General features: G+C 42.3%; 3 protein-coding genes across 4 annotated transcripts in view; 2 read left to right on the top strand and 1 right to left on the bottom strand.

The window, feature by feature from the left end:
• Positions 1–199: 199 nt before the first annotated feature.
• ddx20 (DEAD (Asp-Glu-Ala-Asp) box polypeptide 20) lies at positions 200–4,749 on the top strand. The gene is made up of 11 exons (XM_088289783.1): positions 200–475; positions 1,095–1,189; positions 1,535–1,703; positions 1,898–2,012; positions 2,086–2,228; positions 2,331–2,469; positions 2,587–2,645; positions 2,783–2,865; positions 2,927–3,032; positions 3,344–3,445; positions 3,630–4,749. Exons 1-11 carry the CDS (start codon positions 280–282, stop codon positions 4,703–4,705), a joined length of 2,283 nt encoding a protein of 760 aa, XP_088145909.1. The 5' UTR covers positions 200–279; the 3' UTR covers positions 4,706–4,749.
• Positions 4,750–5,128: 379 nt separating this feature from the next.
• On the top strand, positions 5,129–7,116 carry LOC148339706 (5-hydroxytryptamine receptor 2B). Its single transcript, XM_088289786.1, has 2 exons — positions 5,129–6,160; positions 6,946–7,116. The coding sequence occupies exons 1-2, from the start codon at positions 5,129–5,131 to the stop codon at positions 7,099–7,101; spliced, it is 1,188 nt and encodes a 395-aa protein (XP_088145912.1). The 3' UTR covers positions 7,102–7,116.
• Positions 7,117–9,161: 2,045 nt separating this feature from the next.
• Positions 9,162–21,181, bottom strand: part of kcnd3 (potassium voltage-gated channel, Shal-related subfamily, member 3) — an 89,202-nt gene continuing 77,182 nt past the window's right edge. For both annotated transcript variants that reach the window (XM_088289785.1, XM_088289784.1), the window contains exons 4-8: positions 14,269–14,370; positions 13,104–13,136; positions 12,890–12,982; positions 10,692–10,945; positions 9,162–10,566 (exon numbers count right to left, since the gene is read on the bottom strand). In XM_088289785.1, the coding sequence (XP_088145911.1) occupies positions 10,392–10,566; positions 10,692–10,945; positions 12,890–12,982; positions 13,104–13,136; positions 14,269–14,370 (657 nt within the window). In that variant the 3' untranslated portion in view covers positions 9,162–10,391. The remainder of the gene's footprint in view (positions 10,567–10,691; positions 10,946–12,889; positions 12,983–13,103; positions 13,137–14,268; positions 14,371–21,181) is intronic.

Raw genomic sequence — 21,181 nt, 5'->3', positions numbered from 1 at the left:
TACCAGTAGTAGAAGTAGTTTATTTTGTTTGTCAGTACATAATATGAGCAAAGGTAGCACGTGGTTTTGATATTATTTATTTTTTAAAGGAAAACAATTTTTAGCGCAGACGTGATTTTATTTTGTTTTACCCAATTATCAAACCGGATATTGACAATAAAAATAAAGGTGACACTCTCTTCCGGCCGCCAGGGTGCAGTGTAGTCTCGGCTCGACTTTGTTTAGGCGATGCTTTTAAGCCGCGCTCTTTGACCAGTGGCTGACTGGCTCTCAACAAAAATGGCGGCCTCCGTCAGGAAAGCAGCTCACGATATCGAAACGCGAACCAGGACCGATGATGTCCTTTTATCGGAGGGGATCGACTTCAGGTCGCTGTTATTGTCTGAAGTCGTGCTGGACGGGCTGTCAGCAGCAGGCTTTCAAAAACCATCCCCGATCCAGCTCAAGGCGATCCCGCTTGGCCGATGCGGACTTGGTAGCTCTCATTCGGTTTCTGTCTGTGTCTTTCGATTAATAGCATCGTGGAGTTAAAAATACTTCCAATCATCTTAACACAGTGCACACAACGTCAGCTGTTGTTACTGACTAAAATCTTCGAAACGACAAAAGGGCACTCTTATAGTGCTGTTTTTTTTTTTCAGTGTGCAATATATACAAATTACAACACGCCCAGATTTGTTCTAGAAAACCATTTTTTACAAGTACGCCCTTATAACCACCCACTAAACTCTTCTAGTACAACCATTATGATAACATTAAATATGGGTTTATAGTCCTAAAACGTTTATGGATTATTATTCTGATCTACTATAACATGCACTGTTTAAACATTGCACTTAAAATTTTTTCTCTCAATTATATTATGTTGAGCACTGCACGTATTTTCCTGTTCCTGTGACATACTGTATGTTGCCATGTAAACAAATGGCATTGTCTTGGCTGTGTTCACGTTGCGGAAAAACGAAGCTTGCATCACAAGTTCAAATTGGATGCATTTGGTGCTCCTATTACATGTTACTCACTAATAATGTGCCCAATCAACTCAGTTGTGATTGTTCCAAATGATGGAGCTAGCCTTGATTGTCATGTTTCAGATTTGATTGTACAAGCCAAGTCTGGCACGGGAAAGACATGCGTGTTCTGCACAATCGCTTTGGATTCTCTGATGCTGGAGACTTCTGCCACACAGGTGAGTATAGTTGCAGTTCCTTTTGGATACTTCCCGTCCTCCAAAAACGATACTTACTTTGAGCTTTACCATAACTTGACTAACAACAAATGTCCATGTGTGTTAATCACTTTGGTTACGGGTTTCTTAATCGGATGAGGGTAAGATGCTCAGTCTTATATGCTTAAATGAGAGTGGACAATTATTGATAAAGCAGAGGTACATCCAGCCTTTCTGCAGTGTAGTGCACCTTGATTTGATTAGCTGCAAGGTCTTCCTGATTAGCTGCACCCACCACAAGACTTAGGCTTCAATCTGCCCTAATCAAGCATAAGTGCTCGTTGACTTTTCCTCTGACTCGTGCAGGTTCTCGTTCTGGCTCCGACTCGAGAGATAGCGGTGCAGATCCACTCCGTAGTCATGGCGATAGGCTGCGCCATGGATGGCTTGCAGTGCCACGTGTTCATCGGCGGCCGGCCTGTTAGCCAGGACAAACTCCATCTGAAGAAATGCCACATCGCCGTAGGCTCACCTGGTAAGAGGCCAGTTCAAATTTTGTAGCTATCATACGCAAAGGATAGCAAGTTGTGAAAAGATCGACAGAATTGGTCCTTGGGCTATTTGAGCATGGCTAATCTTTGAAATGACAGAAAACCAAAGAAAGCATCCAAGGAGAAAAATAAAATGTCACTCTTGATAGTTTAGGTAACATGCCGGTCATTCTCACAGGTCGTATTAAGCAGCTCATTGAGCTCGGCATGTTGTCCACCGCCAGCATTCGTCTCTTTGTTCTGGATGAGGCCGACAAACTGCTAGAGGAGGGCAGCTTCCAAGAACAAATCAAGTAAGTTGAACAAAGCAGATCATTCACAATCTCCTCCTTCAATGCACCATTTTTTTTTTTTGTCCCTCTACAGCTGGATATTCTCCTCTTTGCCTGTGAACAAACAGATGCTCGCACTCTCTGCGACGTACCCAGAATCTCTTGCTCAACATCTTACCCGCTACATGCGCGAGCCCACTTTTGTCAGACTCAACCCCAAGGACTTGGGACTCAAAGGTCCGGTACATGCTGTGAATCCTTTCAAACTTCCTGCAATTTTATGCATCGTGACTTAATTGAACAAATGGTCGCTGTTTTTCTTCGTTTGGTCCACATCAGGTCTGAGGCAGTATTACAAGTTGGTGCAGTCCCATTCATTACCTCATAAGGTCTTCGAGGAGAAAGTGCAGCTCTTACTTGAGTTGTTCAGTAAACTGCCTTTCAACCAAGCCCTCGTCTTCTCCAACTTGCACACCAGGTGATTTATCCCGGTAGATTTGATTGACGTGAAACATGAACTTCACTTAGAAAAGAAGACGTACTTTAAGTTGGAATAGTCATGCATTGCGTTTTTTTTTTTTTTTTTCACCACCAGGGCTCAGCATCTGGCAGACATCTTGTCTTCTAAAGGCCTACCTGCTGTTTGTATCTCAGGTGAGATTCAGAGGGAGAAAAAAAAAAAACAACCAAGATGACATCATCCTCAATCCAACTTGGCTTTACCAAGTCAGAATCGGATTGCTTCTCTGTCGTAGCAGGTGTGACAATTAATCTCTCTGTTGTTTACACAGGTAGTCTGAGTCAGGAGCAGCGACTCGAGGCCATGTCCAAATTGAAGCAGTATCAATGCAGAGTGCTCATATCCACCGATCTGGTGAGTCGAACGTTTCAATTCATTGCTTTGACTCTTTTTCTGATTCTTCTCCCTTTGGTAGACCTCAAGGGGCATAGATGCAGAGAAGGTAAACCTGGTGATAAATCTAGACGTGCCACAGGACTGGGAAACCTACATGCACCGAATCGGACGAGCCGGGCGCTTCGGTCAGTGTCCAGTGTGGTTATTCAGAAGCGAGAATAGGGATGAGATTGACAATTTGTGGACAAATGAAGCTTCATGAAGCACTTGTGAAATTTTCTTTTTTTACTCCTCTAGATGGGGCTCTTTGTTTAACCATAAAGGCTAGTGCAATGGAATGCAATTTATGAATTTCCACGCTATCTTAAAACCAAGAATTCCATCACGAACCCCCTAAAAATGACTCGACACCGCGCAGTTCATGAGCAAAGCCTGAAACAACTGGAAAAATAAAAATGAATGGTTCAGCCTAATCCGAATCAAACTTTGTTCACAGGCACTCAGGGGCTTGCGGTGACCTACTGTTGCCATGGTGAAGAAGAGAACAAAATGATGTCTATCGCTCAAAAGTGTGGCCTGAGTTTGTCGGCTTTGCCCGGTAAGCCCCGCCTACATGTTTACCAGCGTTTTAGTTTGTAGCGTTTCGTATCGACAATATTTTATGAATACAAATTATGTTCCCACCCAGCTGTACAGTTAGAAGCGTTCAACTTAATCGGGTTTGTTTCCACGGCGAAATCTTGGCTTCCGCTTCCAGTCACAGCTGTTTTCTTTCAATTTAGCCACCATTGACGCCGGACTGATGGCTGAGCAATGTGACTGGGATGTCTGCGCCGAGGCTTCGTCTCCCGGCATCCGAGCCCAGCAGTTCACCGTGCATGAAAAAAAGAAGAAGGTGGCGTCGGCTGTTTCTCCCATGGTCACGAAGGAAGCTCAGGAGGCGGGGAAGCCAACGACGAGCCACCGCGTGGCAGGGCTTTCTGCGAAGACGTATCCTACGCAGAATAGCCCCTCTAAAGCGGCGCCTACTCGTGAAGAGTTGCAAGACGCACTGCCAAAGATCCCGCCGCTAAGCTCGTTTAAGAGCCGCACATCGGGGTTTATGACCTTCGAGGAGGCTGAGCGGGACTTCCAAGCGTTCATTATGACAGGTCTCGGAAGATCAGTGGAGGTCGTCAGGGAGTTCACCGGCCAGGGAGACGGCGATGAGCCTCACGAGCGCAAAGAGTTCGTCACGCTCCACGACGACGACGACGATGACGGTGAGATCTGTCGAGGGTGGAATTCGGAGCCTAACGCTGCAAAATCGACCCACAGTTCTTCAAGTCCTGAAGATGACTCGGAAGACATCATGAGTGCAGGCGCTGAGAGCACTGCTGTCACTCAACCTCACACAGAAGCAAGTCGCAGGTGCACCGTTGAGCCATTTAAACCCGACGCGTCCGTAACGTTCCAGACAACAAACGCGACGAGCAGCAGAACTTCACGCCGGCCTGACGACTGTAAACCGATGCTCGATGTTAAAGCGGCTGCGCAAACTAAGCAGACATCTTCGGACAGAACAACTCGAAAAGACCTGAGAAAAACAAAAATCCAGATTGAAAAATGGAGCAGCAGGAAGCCAGAGGCAATGAGGAAAGAGCAGAAATGGGAAAGGGATGAAGACAATTATGACATGGAAGATGACTCCAATTCTGAGAGTTACTGGCGAGAGTGCTGCAGAGCGTGGAATGATTACTACGCCTCAATGTCTCCTTTTCAAGAGCAAACTTACCAAGGCTACTACAGAGCAGCTCACAACTGGATGGCAGCTTATCGTATGAACGCGGTTTATGTGGAGGAACTGCTAAAACACTGAATTTTTATTATACTATTTTGTTTAATAAAAGCAATTTTGACCCATCTCTTTGTCGCTCTCTTTTTTTTTTTTTCCAAAGCTGCTCTCAATTTGTTTGTATTCATTTACTAATACCAACCCACGTATCCTTGAAAAGCTTAGCCTTTTTCTTTTTTTATCGCAATCAATCTGGTAATGTTCGTGTTTGTTCAGACTTGAGCAAGGTCAGACATCTTCACGAGATTGCTGCTAATCAGCGCTGACAATCAGGGAGGGAGGTAGGACAGCACGCCGAGAGACCACTCAATCATGTGTTTTTGTTTCTTTTACTGTACTCGAAATGAAATCTTTGAGTGGAAACCTTGGACGAACAGGAGTTGATTTCTCCAGCATGTGAGTAGCTACAAAATGTTTCCCATGTAAAGTCGACGAGAAACCGCCTGAATGATGGACGTGCGCATTTCCAGGAACGACACAACCTCTGACCTCGAGAGCAACCCCGATTTATTATTTCTCGTATTGAAATGCGCGATCTTGACTGTGACTCTCGTGGTCGGTTTACCCGGCAACGTGTGGGTGTGTTGGGTCGTGTTCCGCACCAAGTGTCTCCAGACGAGCAATAACGCGCTGCTGGTCAGCTTGGCCGCCAGTGACCTCCTCAAGTGCTCCGTGGACACGCCGCTCTTGCTCGCCTCGTTCGTGCGATCCGAGGAAGGCGCCCGACTGCCGGTGTCCGTGTGCGCCCTGCAGCAGTTCACCTGGGCCTTGTGCAGCTGCGTGCAACTTCTCACGCTGGCCAGCATCAGCGTGGAGCGCTACCAGGCCATTTCGTTCCCTTTCCAAACCGAACGCAGGAGAGCTCGGGTTCGCCTCTGGATTCTCTTCATCTGGCTATGCGGCCTCGTACTGGCCATCGTCGCGCTGACTCTCTCCAAGCAAGCCCTCTTTTACACGCACTGTCGGACACCCTCTTCCAGGGACGGTCACCCGGATCCTTTTGGAGCTTACGTTTTGGTACCCATCTGGGGGTTGTCTCTGACTATCATCGTCATTCATTACGGGCGAATCATCAAACTTGTTCGGCAGCACCGAAAGAAAGTATTCAGTCGAGGTATTCGAGTGATGCCCACGGTGTCCGAGCACGTGTGGAGCTGGCTCGGCGAGCCGGCTTCAGCGCCGCGGTCAGCTCCGCCGCTGGCCGGTTGCAAGCCGCCGGCCTCGCGCCGGGTGGTGCACTCCGTGTCCGGGGTGCCGTGCTCGGGCTATCTGGCCCGGGGAGCCCGCAGGACACTTCCGGAGATCGTGGGACCGGTGTGTCTTCGGACACCTGGAGCCAGAGAGCGAGGGAAGAAACAAGTTGAGGGCAAACTGGCAAAACGCTTTGGCTATATTATTATCGCCTTCACGCTTTTTTGGCTCCCCATGGTGGTTATTTTGCTTATGAATCACCTCATCACACGGCCGGACACCGACAGAGTGAGTTGGAAACAAAAGAATCAAAACAGTTTTTGATGTTTGTTAACTTGTAACTAACAACAGAAAATGTTCAATCCTTTCAGATTTACTGTCAGTGCTTATCAAATTTATTAGACCACGGAGACTCATCAAGTGTTTTAATGTGCGCCCTTTCAATTTCAACTTTCACTTTCATTTTTATCCCAAATTTGAGGGAATTGGGCTTCCCATAAATGAATTAAATCTAACATCAGCAACCAGGAATGCAAACAAATAACTGCAATTTTGCATATTCACCAAAAAAATAACAAAAATAATTAATTAATAATGATAATAATTTGCTTGACTATTTTCAGAGGGTCAATTTTGAAATTAAAATCTGAGAAAAACTAGTCATGAAATCCATATATTTTACATTTAAATATGAATTGGCGTGTTAATCAAGAATTTAAGGATTTTTATTGTGAATTGTAAAAAGGATGATGACTGCTTTTCGTAACAAGTGACACTATAAAAAATATGAATAAAATACAGATAACTTAAATTAGAAAGATTCATTGGTTGTACAGCATAATGAAGTAATACTATAGTTGGTTTAAACAAAAAAATGTTTAGGGACAGTACCGCTGCAGCATAAACCATACATAAGTGGTCTAATAAATTTCTTAAGCAATCTTTTTTTTATCCTTCTTGTCCTTCAGTGTAACCAGTGGCAGACTCCCTCTTTTTTTGACTTTGTTTACCAGCATGTTTGCTTTCTTCCTCATTTAAACAACATTGTTGACATTTCATTCTCTGTCACACAGCTGCTGTTGGAGATGGAGACATCAGCTATGGTCCTGACCTGCGTGCAAGCTGCAGTGGACCCTCTCATCTACACTTTGGTCACCAGACAGTTTCGCTATGAACTCAGCAAGATATTTATGACGATCCGAAAGTGTCCATTGAAATCTGTCAACTGAAATTTCCAAACAGAATTGAAAAATAAGCTTAAATGGTTGACGTTTGCACAGATTTAAGCATGACTGAGGAGTGAAAAAAAGTCCACAGACTATTTGTGGCAGATATAGATGTTTTATCAGGCGTTTCACAGTTCGGACACAAGACAAGGTCATAAATAATATCGAACACGACAAGATACGCACAGCAATAGTCTCAACAACGACAGGTGGCAAAGTAGGGCAAAGCAAAAAAAAAAAAGAGAAGAAAAGCGACTGATCTTGTAGAAGACAAATGAGAATACATAACAGAGAAAGAGAGCGCCAAATACTACATTGCTATTATTGTTCATTGTATAGAAAAATCAATGGACATGTTCAGCCTTAGTTAAATTGTGTTTGAAAGTGCTGCTGACACAATAAAACTAAAAGTTTCAGTCTGTCAAGAAAAAAGAAAAGAAACCTCACTTCTGCCATCTCCTGTTCTAGGCTCGTTTTCAATATTCAAAATGTTGGACTGAAGCCTTTGGGTTCTTTTTTTTACAGACAGGATATGGGCGCGCCTTGACATGAATCCCATCGGATCCTGATTTTCGTGCAAGTGCAAGGCTTGCTGCGCATTTTTGTCAAATTATGCAAACTGGTCTCCTCTAAACTCTGCGGGAAAAGGGAAAGGGAAAATGAAGCTTCATGAAACGCTTGTGAATTTTTTTTTACTCTTCTCGATGGTGCTCTCGGCTATAAAATAAAGGCTCGTGCAATGGGAATTTCTTACATTTCCACTGCATCTTTAAACCATGAGTGCCATCTAGTGGAGTAAAAAAATGATTACAAGTGCTTCATGAAGCTTCATTTGTCCGTCTTTAAAGGGCTCCTCAGACCACGGCTAATACTGGTAGAGTGTTGACAACTGGTCTGACGCAACATATTTCATTCATACTGTAAATGAACAGCAGGCATCAAAACATCTGAATCTTTAGATTATGTTTTTTTTTCTCTAACGATCAAGGGTGTCAGGGCAACCATTGTGGCGCAGATATACAGACACATTTAAAGAGAATGAATAAAGCTGCGTTGGTTGACCATGAGGTAAGTCAGTCGTGACTACTCCCATAGCAGCGCAGCCCTCCCTCCTGTAGATCCACCAGCTTGCACATGTCTGTGAAATTACCAACATCGGGTCGAACCCGCTCCCGCGGAGAGTCACAAAAATAGAACCTTGTGTTGTTGTATTTAACAAGGCTTTCAAAATAAGAAGAACGACTGCCTGTCTGTGCTTGTCTCTTTGTTTTAATGCCTGCATGGTGATTTTACGCTAATTCTGCAGCTGTCACTACACCAAAAATAGTACTAGTGCTTGAACTAGAGGCATGACACTTTTCCCGCTGCACCCTGTCGAATATTTTTGGCTTTCTCAGAGTAATCACTATCCTTGGGTTTAAGGGATATAGCAGGAATCTGGATCCTCACATGTTGATATGGAATATACACTTCAGCATCCATGTTCGCTGATATGTTTTTTTTTTTAAGTATAAATGCACATGTAAAACTGTGACTCCAAAGTTCACCTCTTATGCTAATTAAATAAATCTTTGTAAAAGGTCATTTCATGATATTTTGACGATACTAAAATCTAGTTCCACATCAGCTAAGCACAGGCAGGCTAGCAAGATGACTCGCTGTGCACATTTGAACATCACCGGTGACATGTCGGTACAACTAGAGCACTGCCTGTGGGCTCATGATGGACATTTTTTTTTTCCATCGATGAAGAGCGAGATTGGGATGGAAAATTGGCTCCCCGACACGCGCACAAAGCTGTTGGACGAACATTCAAAAGGACAAAAGGCCAAGTGGGTGGCTCAGCTCCGAGGTGAGAACACCTGAAAAGTCCGATGTCAGTGGGCTTTGTGGGGGATCTAACGTTACACGACGGTGACAGAGCTCTGGGCCTGGTTCAATAAGTGTCCTTCATGTCACCATAGCAACCAACAAACCAGATCCAACCGCCTTGCGTCAAGTGCTCCTAAAAAAAAAAACGAAGCCGGGGAAAAAAAAGATGGAACATCGAGGAGGACAAAAAGTACAAACACCGAAGTTTCTTAACCACACAGAGTACACATACTCAACAACTTTGAAAAATGCCCACTGAGTTTGGGGAGGAAAGAATTTTGCTTGACAGCTATAAAGACTACTGTAAGCATACTGTAGTGCACACAGGAGGAATAAGGAATACAAACGGACAACGACAGAGAGAGAGAGATACAAATAGAGGATTAAGAGTGAGACAGAGTGAGCAAAAGAGGGAGAGAGAGAGAGAAAGCACAGCTTCACTGGTTCTGCCAAACGATGGTCAAATATTACAAAATATTCTATTAACAATATTCACAAAGGATCTGGGCTCAGAACATGTTAGTGTCCAAAATTCTCAGCCAACGCCTTGTGCTTTTAATTGGGGTGGCTTCCCTTTAAAAAAAATAAATAAATAAATAATTGTATGCGCTCATCAATTTTGTCATTTGAGGTCCGTCTCCAGCCAAATGGCATTTTGCGATCTAAGGATATTAATGGATGGCTTCACTCTTGACAAAAACAGGCACGTGTTGTATAAAAAGGCTCACCGCTGAGGATTTTGGACAGAAATGTCGAGTTCAAAGCCTTGAGAGTGGCAGCTAGTCAAATACACCGTATACAGAGCCATAGATGGACTTCCAGAAGAATTGAAAGTTCAGTCACCCGAGACGACGCTCCAATACAGGCACATACCCTTGACCAAAAAACATCACAATTCTTCTATCTAGCAAAATTCACGCACGCTCATTCACCACGATGAAACACGTTTGCTGGCAATACAGACGTACGCATCATATGTACTTCCCTCCCCTCAAGTGGGCTGATCCTGAAAGTGATAAGGAATGATGACATACTGCATGTGTTTATCAGCAGAATGACACAAAGTCAAAGGGCACAATAATGCATTATTTTGATTCTTTCTTGATCAGCTTCCGCCTCCTGCTTATGGAAGAGTCAAACCGATGCAAAAATCATGAAAAAAGGTGCTTTATGTTCTGTCACACACACACACGTACACACACGCAACATAGACATGGGTGCACTGTATCTAAACGCCATTCCTCTTCTGTACAAGGAGTTAGTGTTGTTACAGTACATGGCCAGCAGAGGGCAGGCTCCACCACGACCGAACTAAGTCTCTGAACACCACAATGCCTCCCTATTTTGCCGACGTCCTCCACTTGTCTCTCAGTCAGCTTGTGTGAGTCTTAAACGGTCTCTGAGTATGAGGTCGGCATCGTTCACAGCGCAGACACCTTGACAACGTTCTGGTGGGTGGGGCCTGCTGGAAGATGGGCGTCGCCCTCAGGGGTGGTCACCGGTGGCGTGGGAATGCTGATGATCGCTGTGGTGATCTGGCTGCCCTGGCAGTTGAGAGGGGCTGGCTCTTCGATGCGCATGTTCAAACTGGAGCGGCTGTGAGACAATGGAGAGGAAAGTTGAATGTCACATGTGCCAAAAATCTCAAAACATCACTGAGATATTTGTGAGGTGATGTTGGAGGAGGAGAGGGCCTGCCTCGCTCTCTCAGCGAGTCCCACCTGGTGCTGAGGGGCTGAATATGGATGGTGCTGAGCTCCTGCAAGCCTTGTTGGTGCGCGTGCGTCAAAGGCTGCATGTGTGCCGGCTCACTGGAATTCGGTAACGGGCTGTGGTGCTTCTTGCTTCTGCGTGTGCAGCAAGTGCCCGTCACGCCCTCTTGGCTGGAGAGAGACGGGCTTCGAGAGGGATAATTATGAAGCCCCGCCTCCAGGTAGCTCTGTTGGTAATACTGTTCATCCACAAATTCGTGGTTCTGTGGCGATCAAGAGACCAATAAAGGAAAAGAGAGTCAGAATTTTGACAGAGGCAAGCATCAAATAACAATAAGCATTTTATTTTTAATAGGAATTTAAAAGGCCACTTAACAGCGGTCGTCTGGGATCGCTCTTTTCATCATTACTTCTGTTTGCAATTCCTTATAAACATATTTTTTTTCATCTTCTGCATGGACTCCAGAGCAGGCCACATCTCGCTAAATTAAAACGGAATGAGTGGAGCTGCGTTTTCATTGACCCGGGAAGAAATCTGATGTGTTCACACCCACAACGGCGCAAATGTAGAAAAATACCAAAAGAAAGAAAACTCCACCCTTTAGCAAATCAGACTTCACTTTGCGCTAAACTTTCGCTGGGCATGAAAATAGGGCCTTAAATTGGTTTAAGCTAATAATGTTATCCCTGGATCGTTCCATGCGAAATTACTGAGTGGGTTTAACCAAGAAGATTTTGATTCTAATGAAACTTGGTGTACTTTTTGATAGTGATGGCACAACAATAAATCTCAAATTTAATATTTTGGGTCACGCGGCCCGTTGAATTTTGACACTCCTGTGCACTCTCAAATCTCAGAAATGTAATATCTAAATTGACCTTGTGGATCATGTGACCTTGACCAAATTTTTCTGAGATATATCCGAACATATAAAAGCTTCCAAGATGTGATTTTTTGTTTTTGGTTTGGCAGCATTAAGTAGTCAAAGGATTCATACCATCAAATATTAATTGAATATTCTTTGAATGTTTTAATGTGTGTTCATTCGCTCTTGTTTACTCAGAGCACAATCAAATGGGAGACATTAAGCCAACGTTGGGGGAGGCACACTCTGCCGCTCTAATAACCCCACGTGCGCACACTTCATTAAGCATTATAAACAGGTATACTGTGACGGGCATCGGGTAAATTAAACACATCGGTTAACTTTGGAGGTACTCAGGCGGGCATTTTTCTGTATGCGATGATGTCCTTCCACTTGCGTGTGCATTTTCGGGTGGCTTCTTTCAAATGCCAGCTCAACCAAATGGGCCTTTTATTTAGAGGAGGATTATGTGCCTGTTGTCTGAAAATGCACTTCTCGGACTGGAGAATGAATATTTGCATATTGCCGTGAAGGCGGTAAATGTTAGGCCAAGTTTGAAAGCAGTCAGTTCAGTTATTGGAACATTCAGCAAATGCACGTATGGACTGATTTAATATGACCCTTTGCAAATCCTTGAATAATTTTGTTTTGATTTTTTTTTTTAAACTGTTTTTCACTTTTAGTGGCTTAGAGAAGATATTTACACGGATATTAAAAAAATACATCATTGCTGTCCTGGGAAAAACATGTATGTCCACTTTTGTTATTTTGTGAAATTTTCACATTAATGAGATACGTCTGTAATGCGGATACCACATTAATGTAAAAATAAGAAAAACAAATTGGACAAAAGTAGACAGATACATACAGTTTTTAGCATGAAAATACTTTACACTCCACTGAGTGCACAGTATGTGTATACAGGTCTGGAATGAGTGATGGTTAAAATGAAGCTTCATGAAGCACTTGTGATATTTTTGACTCCTCTAGATGGTGCTCTTGGTTTAAAAAGGCTGGTGCAATGGAAATTGATTACGTTTCCAATGTATCTTTAAACCAAGAGGATTAAAAATGATCACAAGTGCTTCATGAAGCTTCATTTATTTGAAATTATTTTTTTTCGAACAATAATTGACAGAAGGCATGGATGTATTTTCTTCCCCTTCACCTGATCGCTGCCAACCCAAAATGTCCAATTACAGGGACTGGTGTGTCATGCACTGACTGCAGCTTAAAACTGTTTGTTTTTATCTTTGGAGGAGTTGCACAATCATTATAATGAAATTTTACATTGTTAAAAACTCATTCTGCTGATTCATTATTTTGTATTTTTGAACTCACAGTGGTTTTCTCCAGACAGGTCAGCAGGTGATGGTGCTGGCTCTCGAGTAGAGAGGGAGACTTACTTAACCGTTTTTCCTCCTCAGTAGAACCCTGTGATGACACACACACACACGCACGCACACGCACACACAAAATCCAATATGAGCGACATGCTGTCTGTTTTAAAGGAAACCACTCATCGAATGTTAAAGCTGCGATGTCAAGTCAGTACCTGATCAGAGAGGTTCATCTTGTACGGAAGTTGCTTTAGTGGGAGAGCAAGACAAAAAAGAAGCGACGGGCCGAGTTAGACTTGTGTTTGGAGTTCAGCACTAAGATCAGAAAGCTGTCACGGCTACAGACGTGCCAGGCAGCAGAAGCAGGGTCACATTATCGCCGTGAACCCTGGAGGCACGTCACGTGAGATGAATGGAGGCAAGAACATTGATTTGTGCCCCCTACCGGATGTACAGTGCATTACATTGCATACATAACATATCTGCCTCGGGCTCCTTCTCTGACAAGGCTGCCTACAGGGACTTCATAACGACTTGTTTTCCATAATTATTTCTTTTTCAGTCATGTGTATGAACAAAAGGGCAATATTTCTGCTTCTGTGGTGGTTGGACGTAAAGTAATGTGAATGGAATAAACAACACAAAAGATGGTCTGAGTATTCAAATGGAGAACAACAAATTCTGTAGTCATACTTTTGGACATACTATATATTTTTTAAAATGGTTTTATTAGGCAAAACTTTCAGTTATATGTATGATACATCTTTAATAACAAAGTTACTTTTTGCATGTTTAGGCTGTGTGGTATATCCAATACAATTTTATTTTTATATGTACAAGTTGCCCATTCAAGTAATCTGCAAACCACAATTTGAGTAAATATATGCCTTTGCTAATAAGATTTTTTTTTTTTGCATTTCTTGTAAGCAGCAGGATGACGCAATGACAAAAACTATTAAAGCAGGGGTCTTCAATCCTGTTCCTCGAGGACCAGTGTCCTGTTTTGCATCTCGCCCTGCCGCAACACACCTGAGTCAACTGATCAGGATCGTTTTCTAGCTTCTGCAGACCTTGCTGATTGGCTGATCATTTGACTCAGGTGTGTTGCAGCAGTGAGAGATAGAAAACAGGCAGGACACCAGCCCTCGAGGAACAGGATTGAGGAACCTTATGCTAAAAAAGTAAACTCACAACGATGACCAGTTATGCAAAAATATCTTGCCAAGGAATTGGATACATGGCTGCTCTACAACTTCTAAGAAATGACTTAATCATTTATTTATTTTTTGCTTTTCTGCTTCGACTCGTATTTCTGAGTAATGCTCAGACGTTTGCCTTTGGCTGGGAGCAACGACGCGTAAGCGTTCGGTCCGGTCTTACCGTGAGCTCCAACGCGTCGCTGAAGAGGCCGTTGCGCTTGCTGTGGAGGAAGGCACTGGAGCTTCCTGCCTTGGATATTCGAATCCTGGCCAAGCGGGCTTTCTGCGGGAGACATTGATAATAATGTTATTTGGAGGCTGCGCCACTTCCAGCGTGAGACTGATTGGGGAATCGTTCCGACACCTCCCACTGATGAGCTACAGCACTTTCACATGCTTCATGCATTAGTTGGGATCTTCGGGATCAAATCAAACATACGCTGCTAGATCATTCCCTCTGATCTCCTGTGATAACTCACTCTGATCTCCCGCTATAGTTATGAATGATTTATGGACACCGCACGACAACACACATTCCTTGGATAGAAAACGACTGAGAGCAGAAGCAGCTCGGATTGGTGCAGATAAACCTTCTAAGAATTAAGCACAGAAGTGCAAGAAATGAACAGTGAATACAATTGATCAAATAGCTTATATTTTTTTGCATTTATTTATCACATGCATAGACGCTCGTGGAAATTTTCATCATCCTTGTTACGTCGAAGGCTGGTCCGGCCTACCAAGTCATTTTTTTTATCTCTAACCCAAATGCTTATTTAAGACAAAACAGAAGACAGGAACTGACGGCTTGCTAAAGCGTCACTCATTATTTACAAGTCATGGATTGAAAAGGATTTTTTTTTTAATCAACCGTGAAGTCACAGGCTCGTGTTACCTTTGCAATTGAAGTTCGGGGGTAATAGAATCACAGTCATGTCAAAGGCCAGAAACTTTCCATTAAATTTGCCTGTCAAACAAATTGCTCCTCCTCAGCATGGGCACATCTTATCTCCCGTTGCTGTTCCGCCAATGAATTTTAAAGCATGAGTTATATATTCATCTCCCAAAAAAATGGTTGCTTGTCTAATGTGTGCTGTGTAAGTCATGAGCAGTCAGTGCGCTTGTTTGGAGGGTGGCTCATGCATCGCCGCATGGGCTAATCGAGTAGATCCACATGTAGCCATGTACCAGATAAAACAAGTTGATGTGGATGATGCCAAGTTGTGGTCATACTGGAACCAATTGAAATGCTAAGCCATATATTATTCAAAATACAAACAAATGCCAAATAATTAGAACTTGAGAACACCTGAAAATATCTTTTACGGAATCAGCAGTTTGAATTCACCAGCAACAGCGGGTGAAGATTCAAGTGAATCAGATCCAACCAGAAGTGATGGACAAATGAAGCTTCATGAAGCACTTGTGATTTTTTCTTTTCGCTTCCTCTAGATGGCACTCTTGCTTTAAAGTGCCTCACGAAGCTTCATTTTCCCATCACTAATAACCAGAGCCAAGAAAATGAACCACAGTAACCATATTTAACTCATTTAATACCAGAAATTTTCACGAGAGGAAACCCCTCAATTCCATCGTTTTTCTGGATTGTGACTGTTTTTGCGAGGCCAACAGAATATTGTGTTCTAATGCAATAAAAACATAATAATAATAAAAAAACGTATAAATACGTCTTTGGGAGGCGGGGTCTATGTTTTAAAAAATGTATGTCTTATGGATTGAATGAGTTAATAATGGGCTGTCATTCAAAATCAAACATCTATAGCAACAGTTAATCTAAATAAATACATTCTTTACATATTGAAATACACAAAATTAATGCAGAATTTCCAAACACACAAAAAAAAACTGCATTGACTGTTTTAGGGAGGGATGCTCCTCGAATGCAACTTCTTCAAATGAATCTTTAATCCTTTTGTGTTAAACGGTCCAATTCTCCTCTGTCTCTCTCTCCTACACGCCGACAATACTGCACCGTGTAGCACTTCCCGAATAACGTTGCAACTGTGATTGTCTCTCCAGTGACTGGTTGCGATGGCGCATTGGTGGATGTGTGAGGGTGGAGTGGACATTAAGAACACGCCAGGCTATACAAAGCTGTTTTTTCTTCTTCTTCTGCAGCCCAGCTCCATTTTCGGCCCTTTGGGACCAAAGTGCAGCTACAGACCGATGTATTACTGGAGCGTGAGAAACCATGGGCAGATGGCTTCCATTAACACGGGTGAATGTACTGTAGACAAAACAGTAAAAAAAAAAAGTCTTTACATGACAGAATCAAATCAGGATGATATTCATGAAACTATTCCATCTCTTGTTAATGTGCAAATAATTGTAGCTGGCGAGAGAACACATCCATGCGCACATACTCTCACACTTTATGACCAGAGTCATCAACACATTATAATAATGTGTTGGAAAGCAATTTCAAACCTACACACAAAGTATATTTAGTTTCACGACGCCACAGAATGCGCTTCTATATCAGTCGATTTTCAACACGTTTTTAAATATCTTACATAGTCAGTCACACCTTTTAAAGTTCATAAAAGTGCGACATTCTGCTCAATAACAAAACAAAAGTGTTAACCTTGCGTGCAGTCCGACGACAATCTCTGACGGTGATTATCTTTTCGCCGTGACAAAGATAAACACTGCAATGTTGAAGTCATTAAACTCACGACAGTGCGTAGCTTTTATGAGTGATGACGAGTGGAGACCAAGCTGCAATTTAAATGGAATGCGGCTCGGCCATCATCATCATTTCTCACCAAGTGGCAGAATGTTTACAAGAAGCGCAGGAAGTAATTAGCTCGTAACTACTGTACTATGAAAGCTCTTTGGGTGTGAAAGGTCACGCATCTGACAAGCTCCAGTATAGGACAAGGCAGATATTCTGCATGTTCAGTGTTGTGATAAAGCCTTTAAAATAATGATGTTACCATTTGTTAGGATACCTAAACATGAGCAATCAACAAACTGCAGTTTATTGGCTGACACAAAGAAATGGAATTTGGCACTTAAAGCGAAAAATACATTATTAACGACCTTTGCTAATTTTGGCGTCAGTGTGTGCGCCCTCATGAAGCTTCCTAGACGCACGTGTACACAATATTCAGAACATTCTGGAAACACGCTGTTGTCTTATTCATGAATGAAATACGATGACATCCACCACACGTATCAGCGCAGCGCAGAATCTGCCTTCCTGCGATTCGATTAAATCTACTAATTGCGCGTTTTTCCACATGCACCACAACTTAGACCTGATTTTAGCTGGTCTAAATTACTTTCTGTGGCCAAATTGTCGGACGCGCCAGGGTCGTTTAATGGATCATGCTCTCAGTCCGCCTGAATGCCCAGCAAGGAACAGCGCAGTCAGCCTTCAGTTATTTCCAAACACGGCAAACTAGACTTGTGGCAGTTTTTACAAAATCTCCACAATCAAGTACAAATTCCAAATTTAGTGAGACTCTACGTCCTTGCATCCCAGTCGAGGGAATTAATTGGCGCCAATCTATAACTCATTCACGACCAGTCCAGTAAAAAAATGGATCTTTGACGTATTTAGCCGTCAATGGTATTGAATGAGATAATTGCCCAGGAGTGCCTCGTTGTCTCGTTAATTTGTTTTTTTGTATTTCTGAGTTGCTTCACGCACGTGTTATTTACATTTTCCGTAGCAATATCATGAATACTGATAATAATACTGAAATAATTGACGTCTCCATCGTCGTGATGATGTGGAATTTTGATTCCATTTCATCTTTAAACGCAACATGACAACATCAGCACGAACAGTGACCTATGCACTATAGAAGAATATTAATTAATAGTAATTATTCATATTATTAATTAATTACACAAGTACGACACATGTACACGTACCTTGGGTGAAGTTAAAATTTAAGATAATTAAAATTCACTTCCTGCTCCCGTGCCCCTTTTTAATCCTTCATCTTTTCTTGGCCTTTGTGAGTCTCCATTTAGAGAATATCTTGCTGCCTGGGTATGCGGAATGATAATTAGAACCATCTCGCATATCATTACTTTTATGCTAATATTTTAAGAGCATGCACAGTTTGACCTCGGCATTTTGAGCACTGTTCACGATTAAATCATGCAATCAGAACGTACAGCCAGGGAATGTTGAAGTCGGTGTTCAACGGACGGAAACGGCGCTAGTGATGCCAACCAGAGGGCAGTTTAGCGAGAACTGTAATAGTTTGTGTTGCAGCGGCGGATGCTACCCAAGCGCAGCCACCGACAGTAACAGGAAACTGGGCTGTCTCAAATAAAATTAATAAAATTAGAGCACAAGAGGAGAGCAAAAGAAGTTAAGGGAGGAACACCAAACTTGATGTGGGAGCCCTCCGAGCGGCGTTTGCCACAACCTTTAAATGTTGTGAAATACGGAACAGTTTATTGCATTTATTCTAGGAAATGATCTGAAGTCGAATGGATTTTTCCGTGTGCGTAATGCCAGGTGCCGGCCATATTTAATGGCCAGTTATACTTGCTAATTGGCTGGCGTAATGTTCGGGAAGGTCACACGTAGTTAAAGTTATGAACCGTGCGATGTGGCTCATATTGGCATATAGAAATCGATAACATGCCAAAGTAATTTATAGCTGCGGTTGAGCGTTGACTGAGAAGCGAAACATTCAGTTGAACAAAGATAAGAAAGTCCATGTTTTTTCCTCTGACGTGATTAGCGTGTTCAGCAATTAAATCTTATCTGTTAACATATTCCAAGCAAAATAAACTCATGTGATTTTGCGTGAAATGAGCTGAAAACATTTGACTTCTTATGAAAAGGCATAAAAAGACCAAAAAGAAGATTGTCGGAATATTTGCAGCATAGAAGCCTAAACAAGAGGATAAGGACGGAATATTTGTCACAGATATGAGAGTGTGAAACTAGGGTTTAGAAGTGCGGTTTCAAGCGAGGGCTAGGATTTCAAATTAGGGTTAGGGTTTATAATTAGGGTTTAAAACTAGGGTTGGAGTTTAAATTAGGGCTTCAAAATAAGGGTAGGGTTTACAATTTGGGCCTCAAACTAGGGTTAGGGTTTATAATTTTGGATTCAAACTAGGGTTATGGTTTAAGATTAGAGCTTCAAATTAGGGTTAGGGTTTCTAATTAGGGCTTCAAAATAGGGGAAGGGTTTAGAATTTGGGTTTCAAATTTGGTTTAGGGTTTAAGATTAGGGTTTCCAACTAGGGTTAGATTTTAGAAGCAGAGTTTCAAACAAGGGGTAGGGTTTAGAATTCAGGTTTCAAACTAGGGTCAGGGTTTGCAATTTGAGTTTCAAACTAGGGTTAGGTTTTAAAATTAGGGATTCAAACTTGGGTTAGGGTTTAAGATAAGGGCATCAAATTAGGGTTAGGGTTTAGAATTAGGGTTTTAAATGAGTGTTAAGGGTTAAAACTAGGGTTAGGGTTTACAATAAAGGCTTGGGGTTGGGGGTTCAGAATTAAGGTTCCAAATTTGGGTTAGGATTTCAAAGTAGGGTTTACAATTAGGGCTTCAATTTAGGTTCACGGTATTAAACCAGGATGAAGCAATTAGGGCTTCAAATTATTGTTAGGGTTTCAAAGTAGGGTTTCAAACTAGGGTTACCAAGGAAAAATTGCACAGTTCATCAAAATTGAGAAATGGTTTTTAGGAATAAAACCTATTTAATACTTTTGTATATTCAACACTCTACTTTAATATAGGAAAGAAAAAAAGGATTTCAATTATTTTTTTTTTTAATACTGAACTTTTAAATTTCTTACCTCACCCATCTACTTCATGCCTCAACATGATGTTGCTTAAAATAACCGCCTCATTTAGACAGTTATTCATGTGCAGGTTTGAAAGTATTTTTTCATGCATAAAATCTGTACTGGAGCTTCATGTAGCTTTTACGCTGTATGGAAACATTAAGATCATTAAATCCTGACAGCCGCCTGCAGCGCAACAGAACACATGTGGGATGAAGCCGCAGCTCGTCATTGGAGAACCGTTAGGACAACGCCGTCACGCCGTCACGTGCCGCTGCCCACTATGTTTTCTATTTTGTTAAACCACATTCGGATGACACCGAGCTGCCACGAGCTAACCGCAGCCAAATTAGCACATTAGCTTCATCATTTTGTTCGTTTTGTCCGTTTATGTAAGAGACGGCAGATTATCTTGGCTGGTTATTCTTTCCCGCCAAGACATTTTCGGCACCTCGAGTTTTGGTTTTGAAAATCCGATAATCTTTGTTGGATGCGTTCCGTTATGACATGAAAATGTGTTATTATGGTAGAATTATTAGAAAAAAAAAATAAAGCTCCTATTGAATCTTTCTCTGAATCTCCTTCAAGCACGCGTCCCCTAGCAGAGGCCTCGGAGCTCAAGGGTTTTGCGCGGCTGAAAAATCGGATAATTTCCTGCGGCGCACCTGATGATCTTTCATGACACGCTAATTGGTTGGGAATCAGTGTTGTACTGTAAATAATGTATCAAGGTTGACTGAGGTTGATGATGTCAAAAGTATTGATGGACAAATGAAGCTTCATGAAGCACTTGAGATATTTTTTTTCCTCACTCTTGATTTAAAGATACAATGGGAATTTAATTTCCATTGCACTAGGCTTTATCATTAAACCAAGAGCTCAATCTAGAGCAGGTGTGGGCAAACTACGGCCCGGGGGCCACATGCGGCCCGTTAAACGTTTTAATCCGGCCCGCCAAACATGAAAAAAATTAAATGAATAAACCTTGTTAATGTTTTATTTTCTAAATACTCTGGTGTGTAAAACAGATATTTAATAGTAATGATTTTGTTCATTTTCATTTAAAATTCATTTAGAATTAAATGTATTTTTTGTTTGCTCTGTTTTGCCATCCCTACTTAAAAGAGATCTGTACATGAAACAATTAGCTGTAACCGCTAATAGCCAGGATTGCTACACGTCATACTTCACTTTTATGTCATTTAGTTTGTTTTCGGTGAGACCGAGCGGATGTGGCCCCAATGGCAGACGCACCAAGTGTGGGCAACAGCGACCCGTTCATACACGAACAGACAGACATGTTACGACCT

This window comes from Idiotropiscis lumnitzeri, chromosome 3 (genome assembly GCF_059441095.1).
Source record: "Idiotropiscis lumnitzeri isolate Australia: NSW breed Sydney's pygmy pipehorse chromosome 3, RoL_Ilum_1.0, whole genome shotgun sequence".
In the NCBI taxonomy this organism is placed as follows: Eukaryota; Metazoa; Chordata; class Actinopteri; order Syngnathiformes; family Syngnathidae; genus Idiotropiscis; species Idiotropiscis lumnitzeri.
Note: the sequence above shows the minus strand (reverse complement) of the source record. Positions and strands in the feature narration are given on the sequence as shown.

What these genes read in the sequence shown, in the direction of transcription:
- LOC148339706 (XM_088289786.1), top strand. Translation starts at nt 5,129, where the DNA reads ATGATGGACGTGCGCATTTCCAGGAACGACACAACCTCTGACCTCGAG. An exon ending in CACGGCCGGACACCGACAGA is followed by an intron (nt 6,161 to 6,945) that starts GTGAGTTGGAAA and finishes TCTGTCACACAG; the next exon opens with CTGCTGTTGGAGATGGAGAC.
- ddx20 (XM_088289783.1), top strand. Translation starts at nt 280, where the DNA reads ATGGCGGCCTCCGTCAGGAAAGCAGCTCACGATATCGAAACGCGAACC. An exon ending in ACCTGCTGTTTGTATCTCAG is followed by an intron (nt 2,646 to 2,782) that starts GTGAGATTCAGA and finishes TTGTTTACACAG; the next exon opens with GTAGTCTGAGTCAGGAGCAG. An exon ending in GAGTTTGTCGGCTTTGCCCG is followed by an intron (nt 3,446 to 3,629) that starts GTAAGCCCCGCC and finishes CTTTCAATTTAG; the next exon opens with CCACCATTGACGCCGGACTG.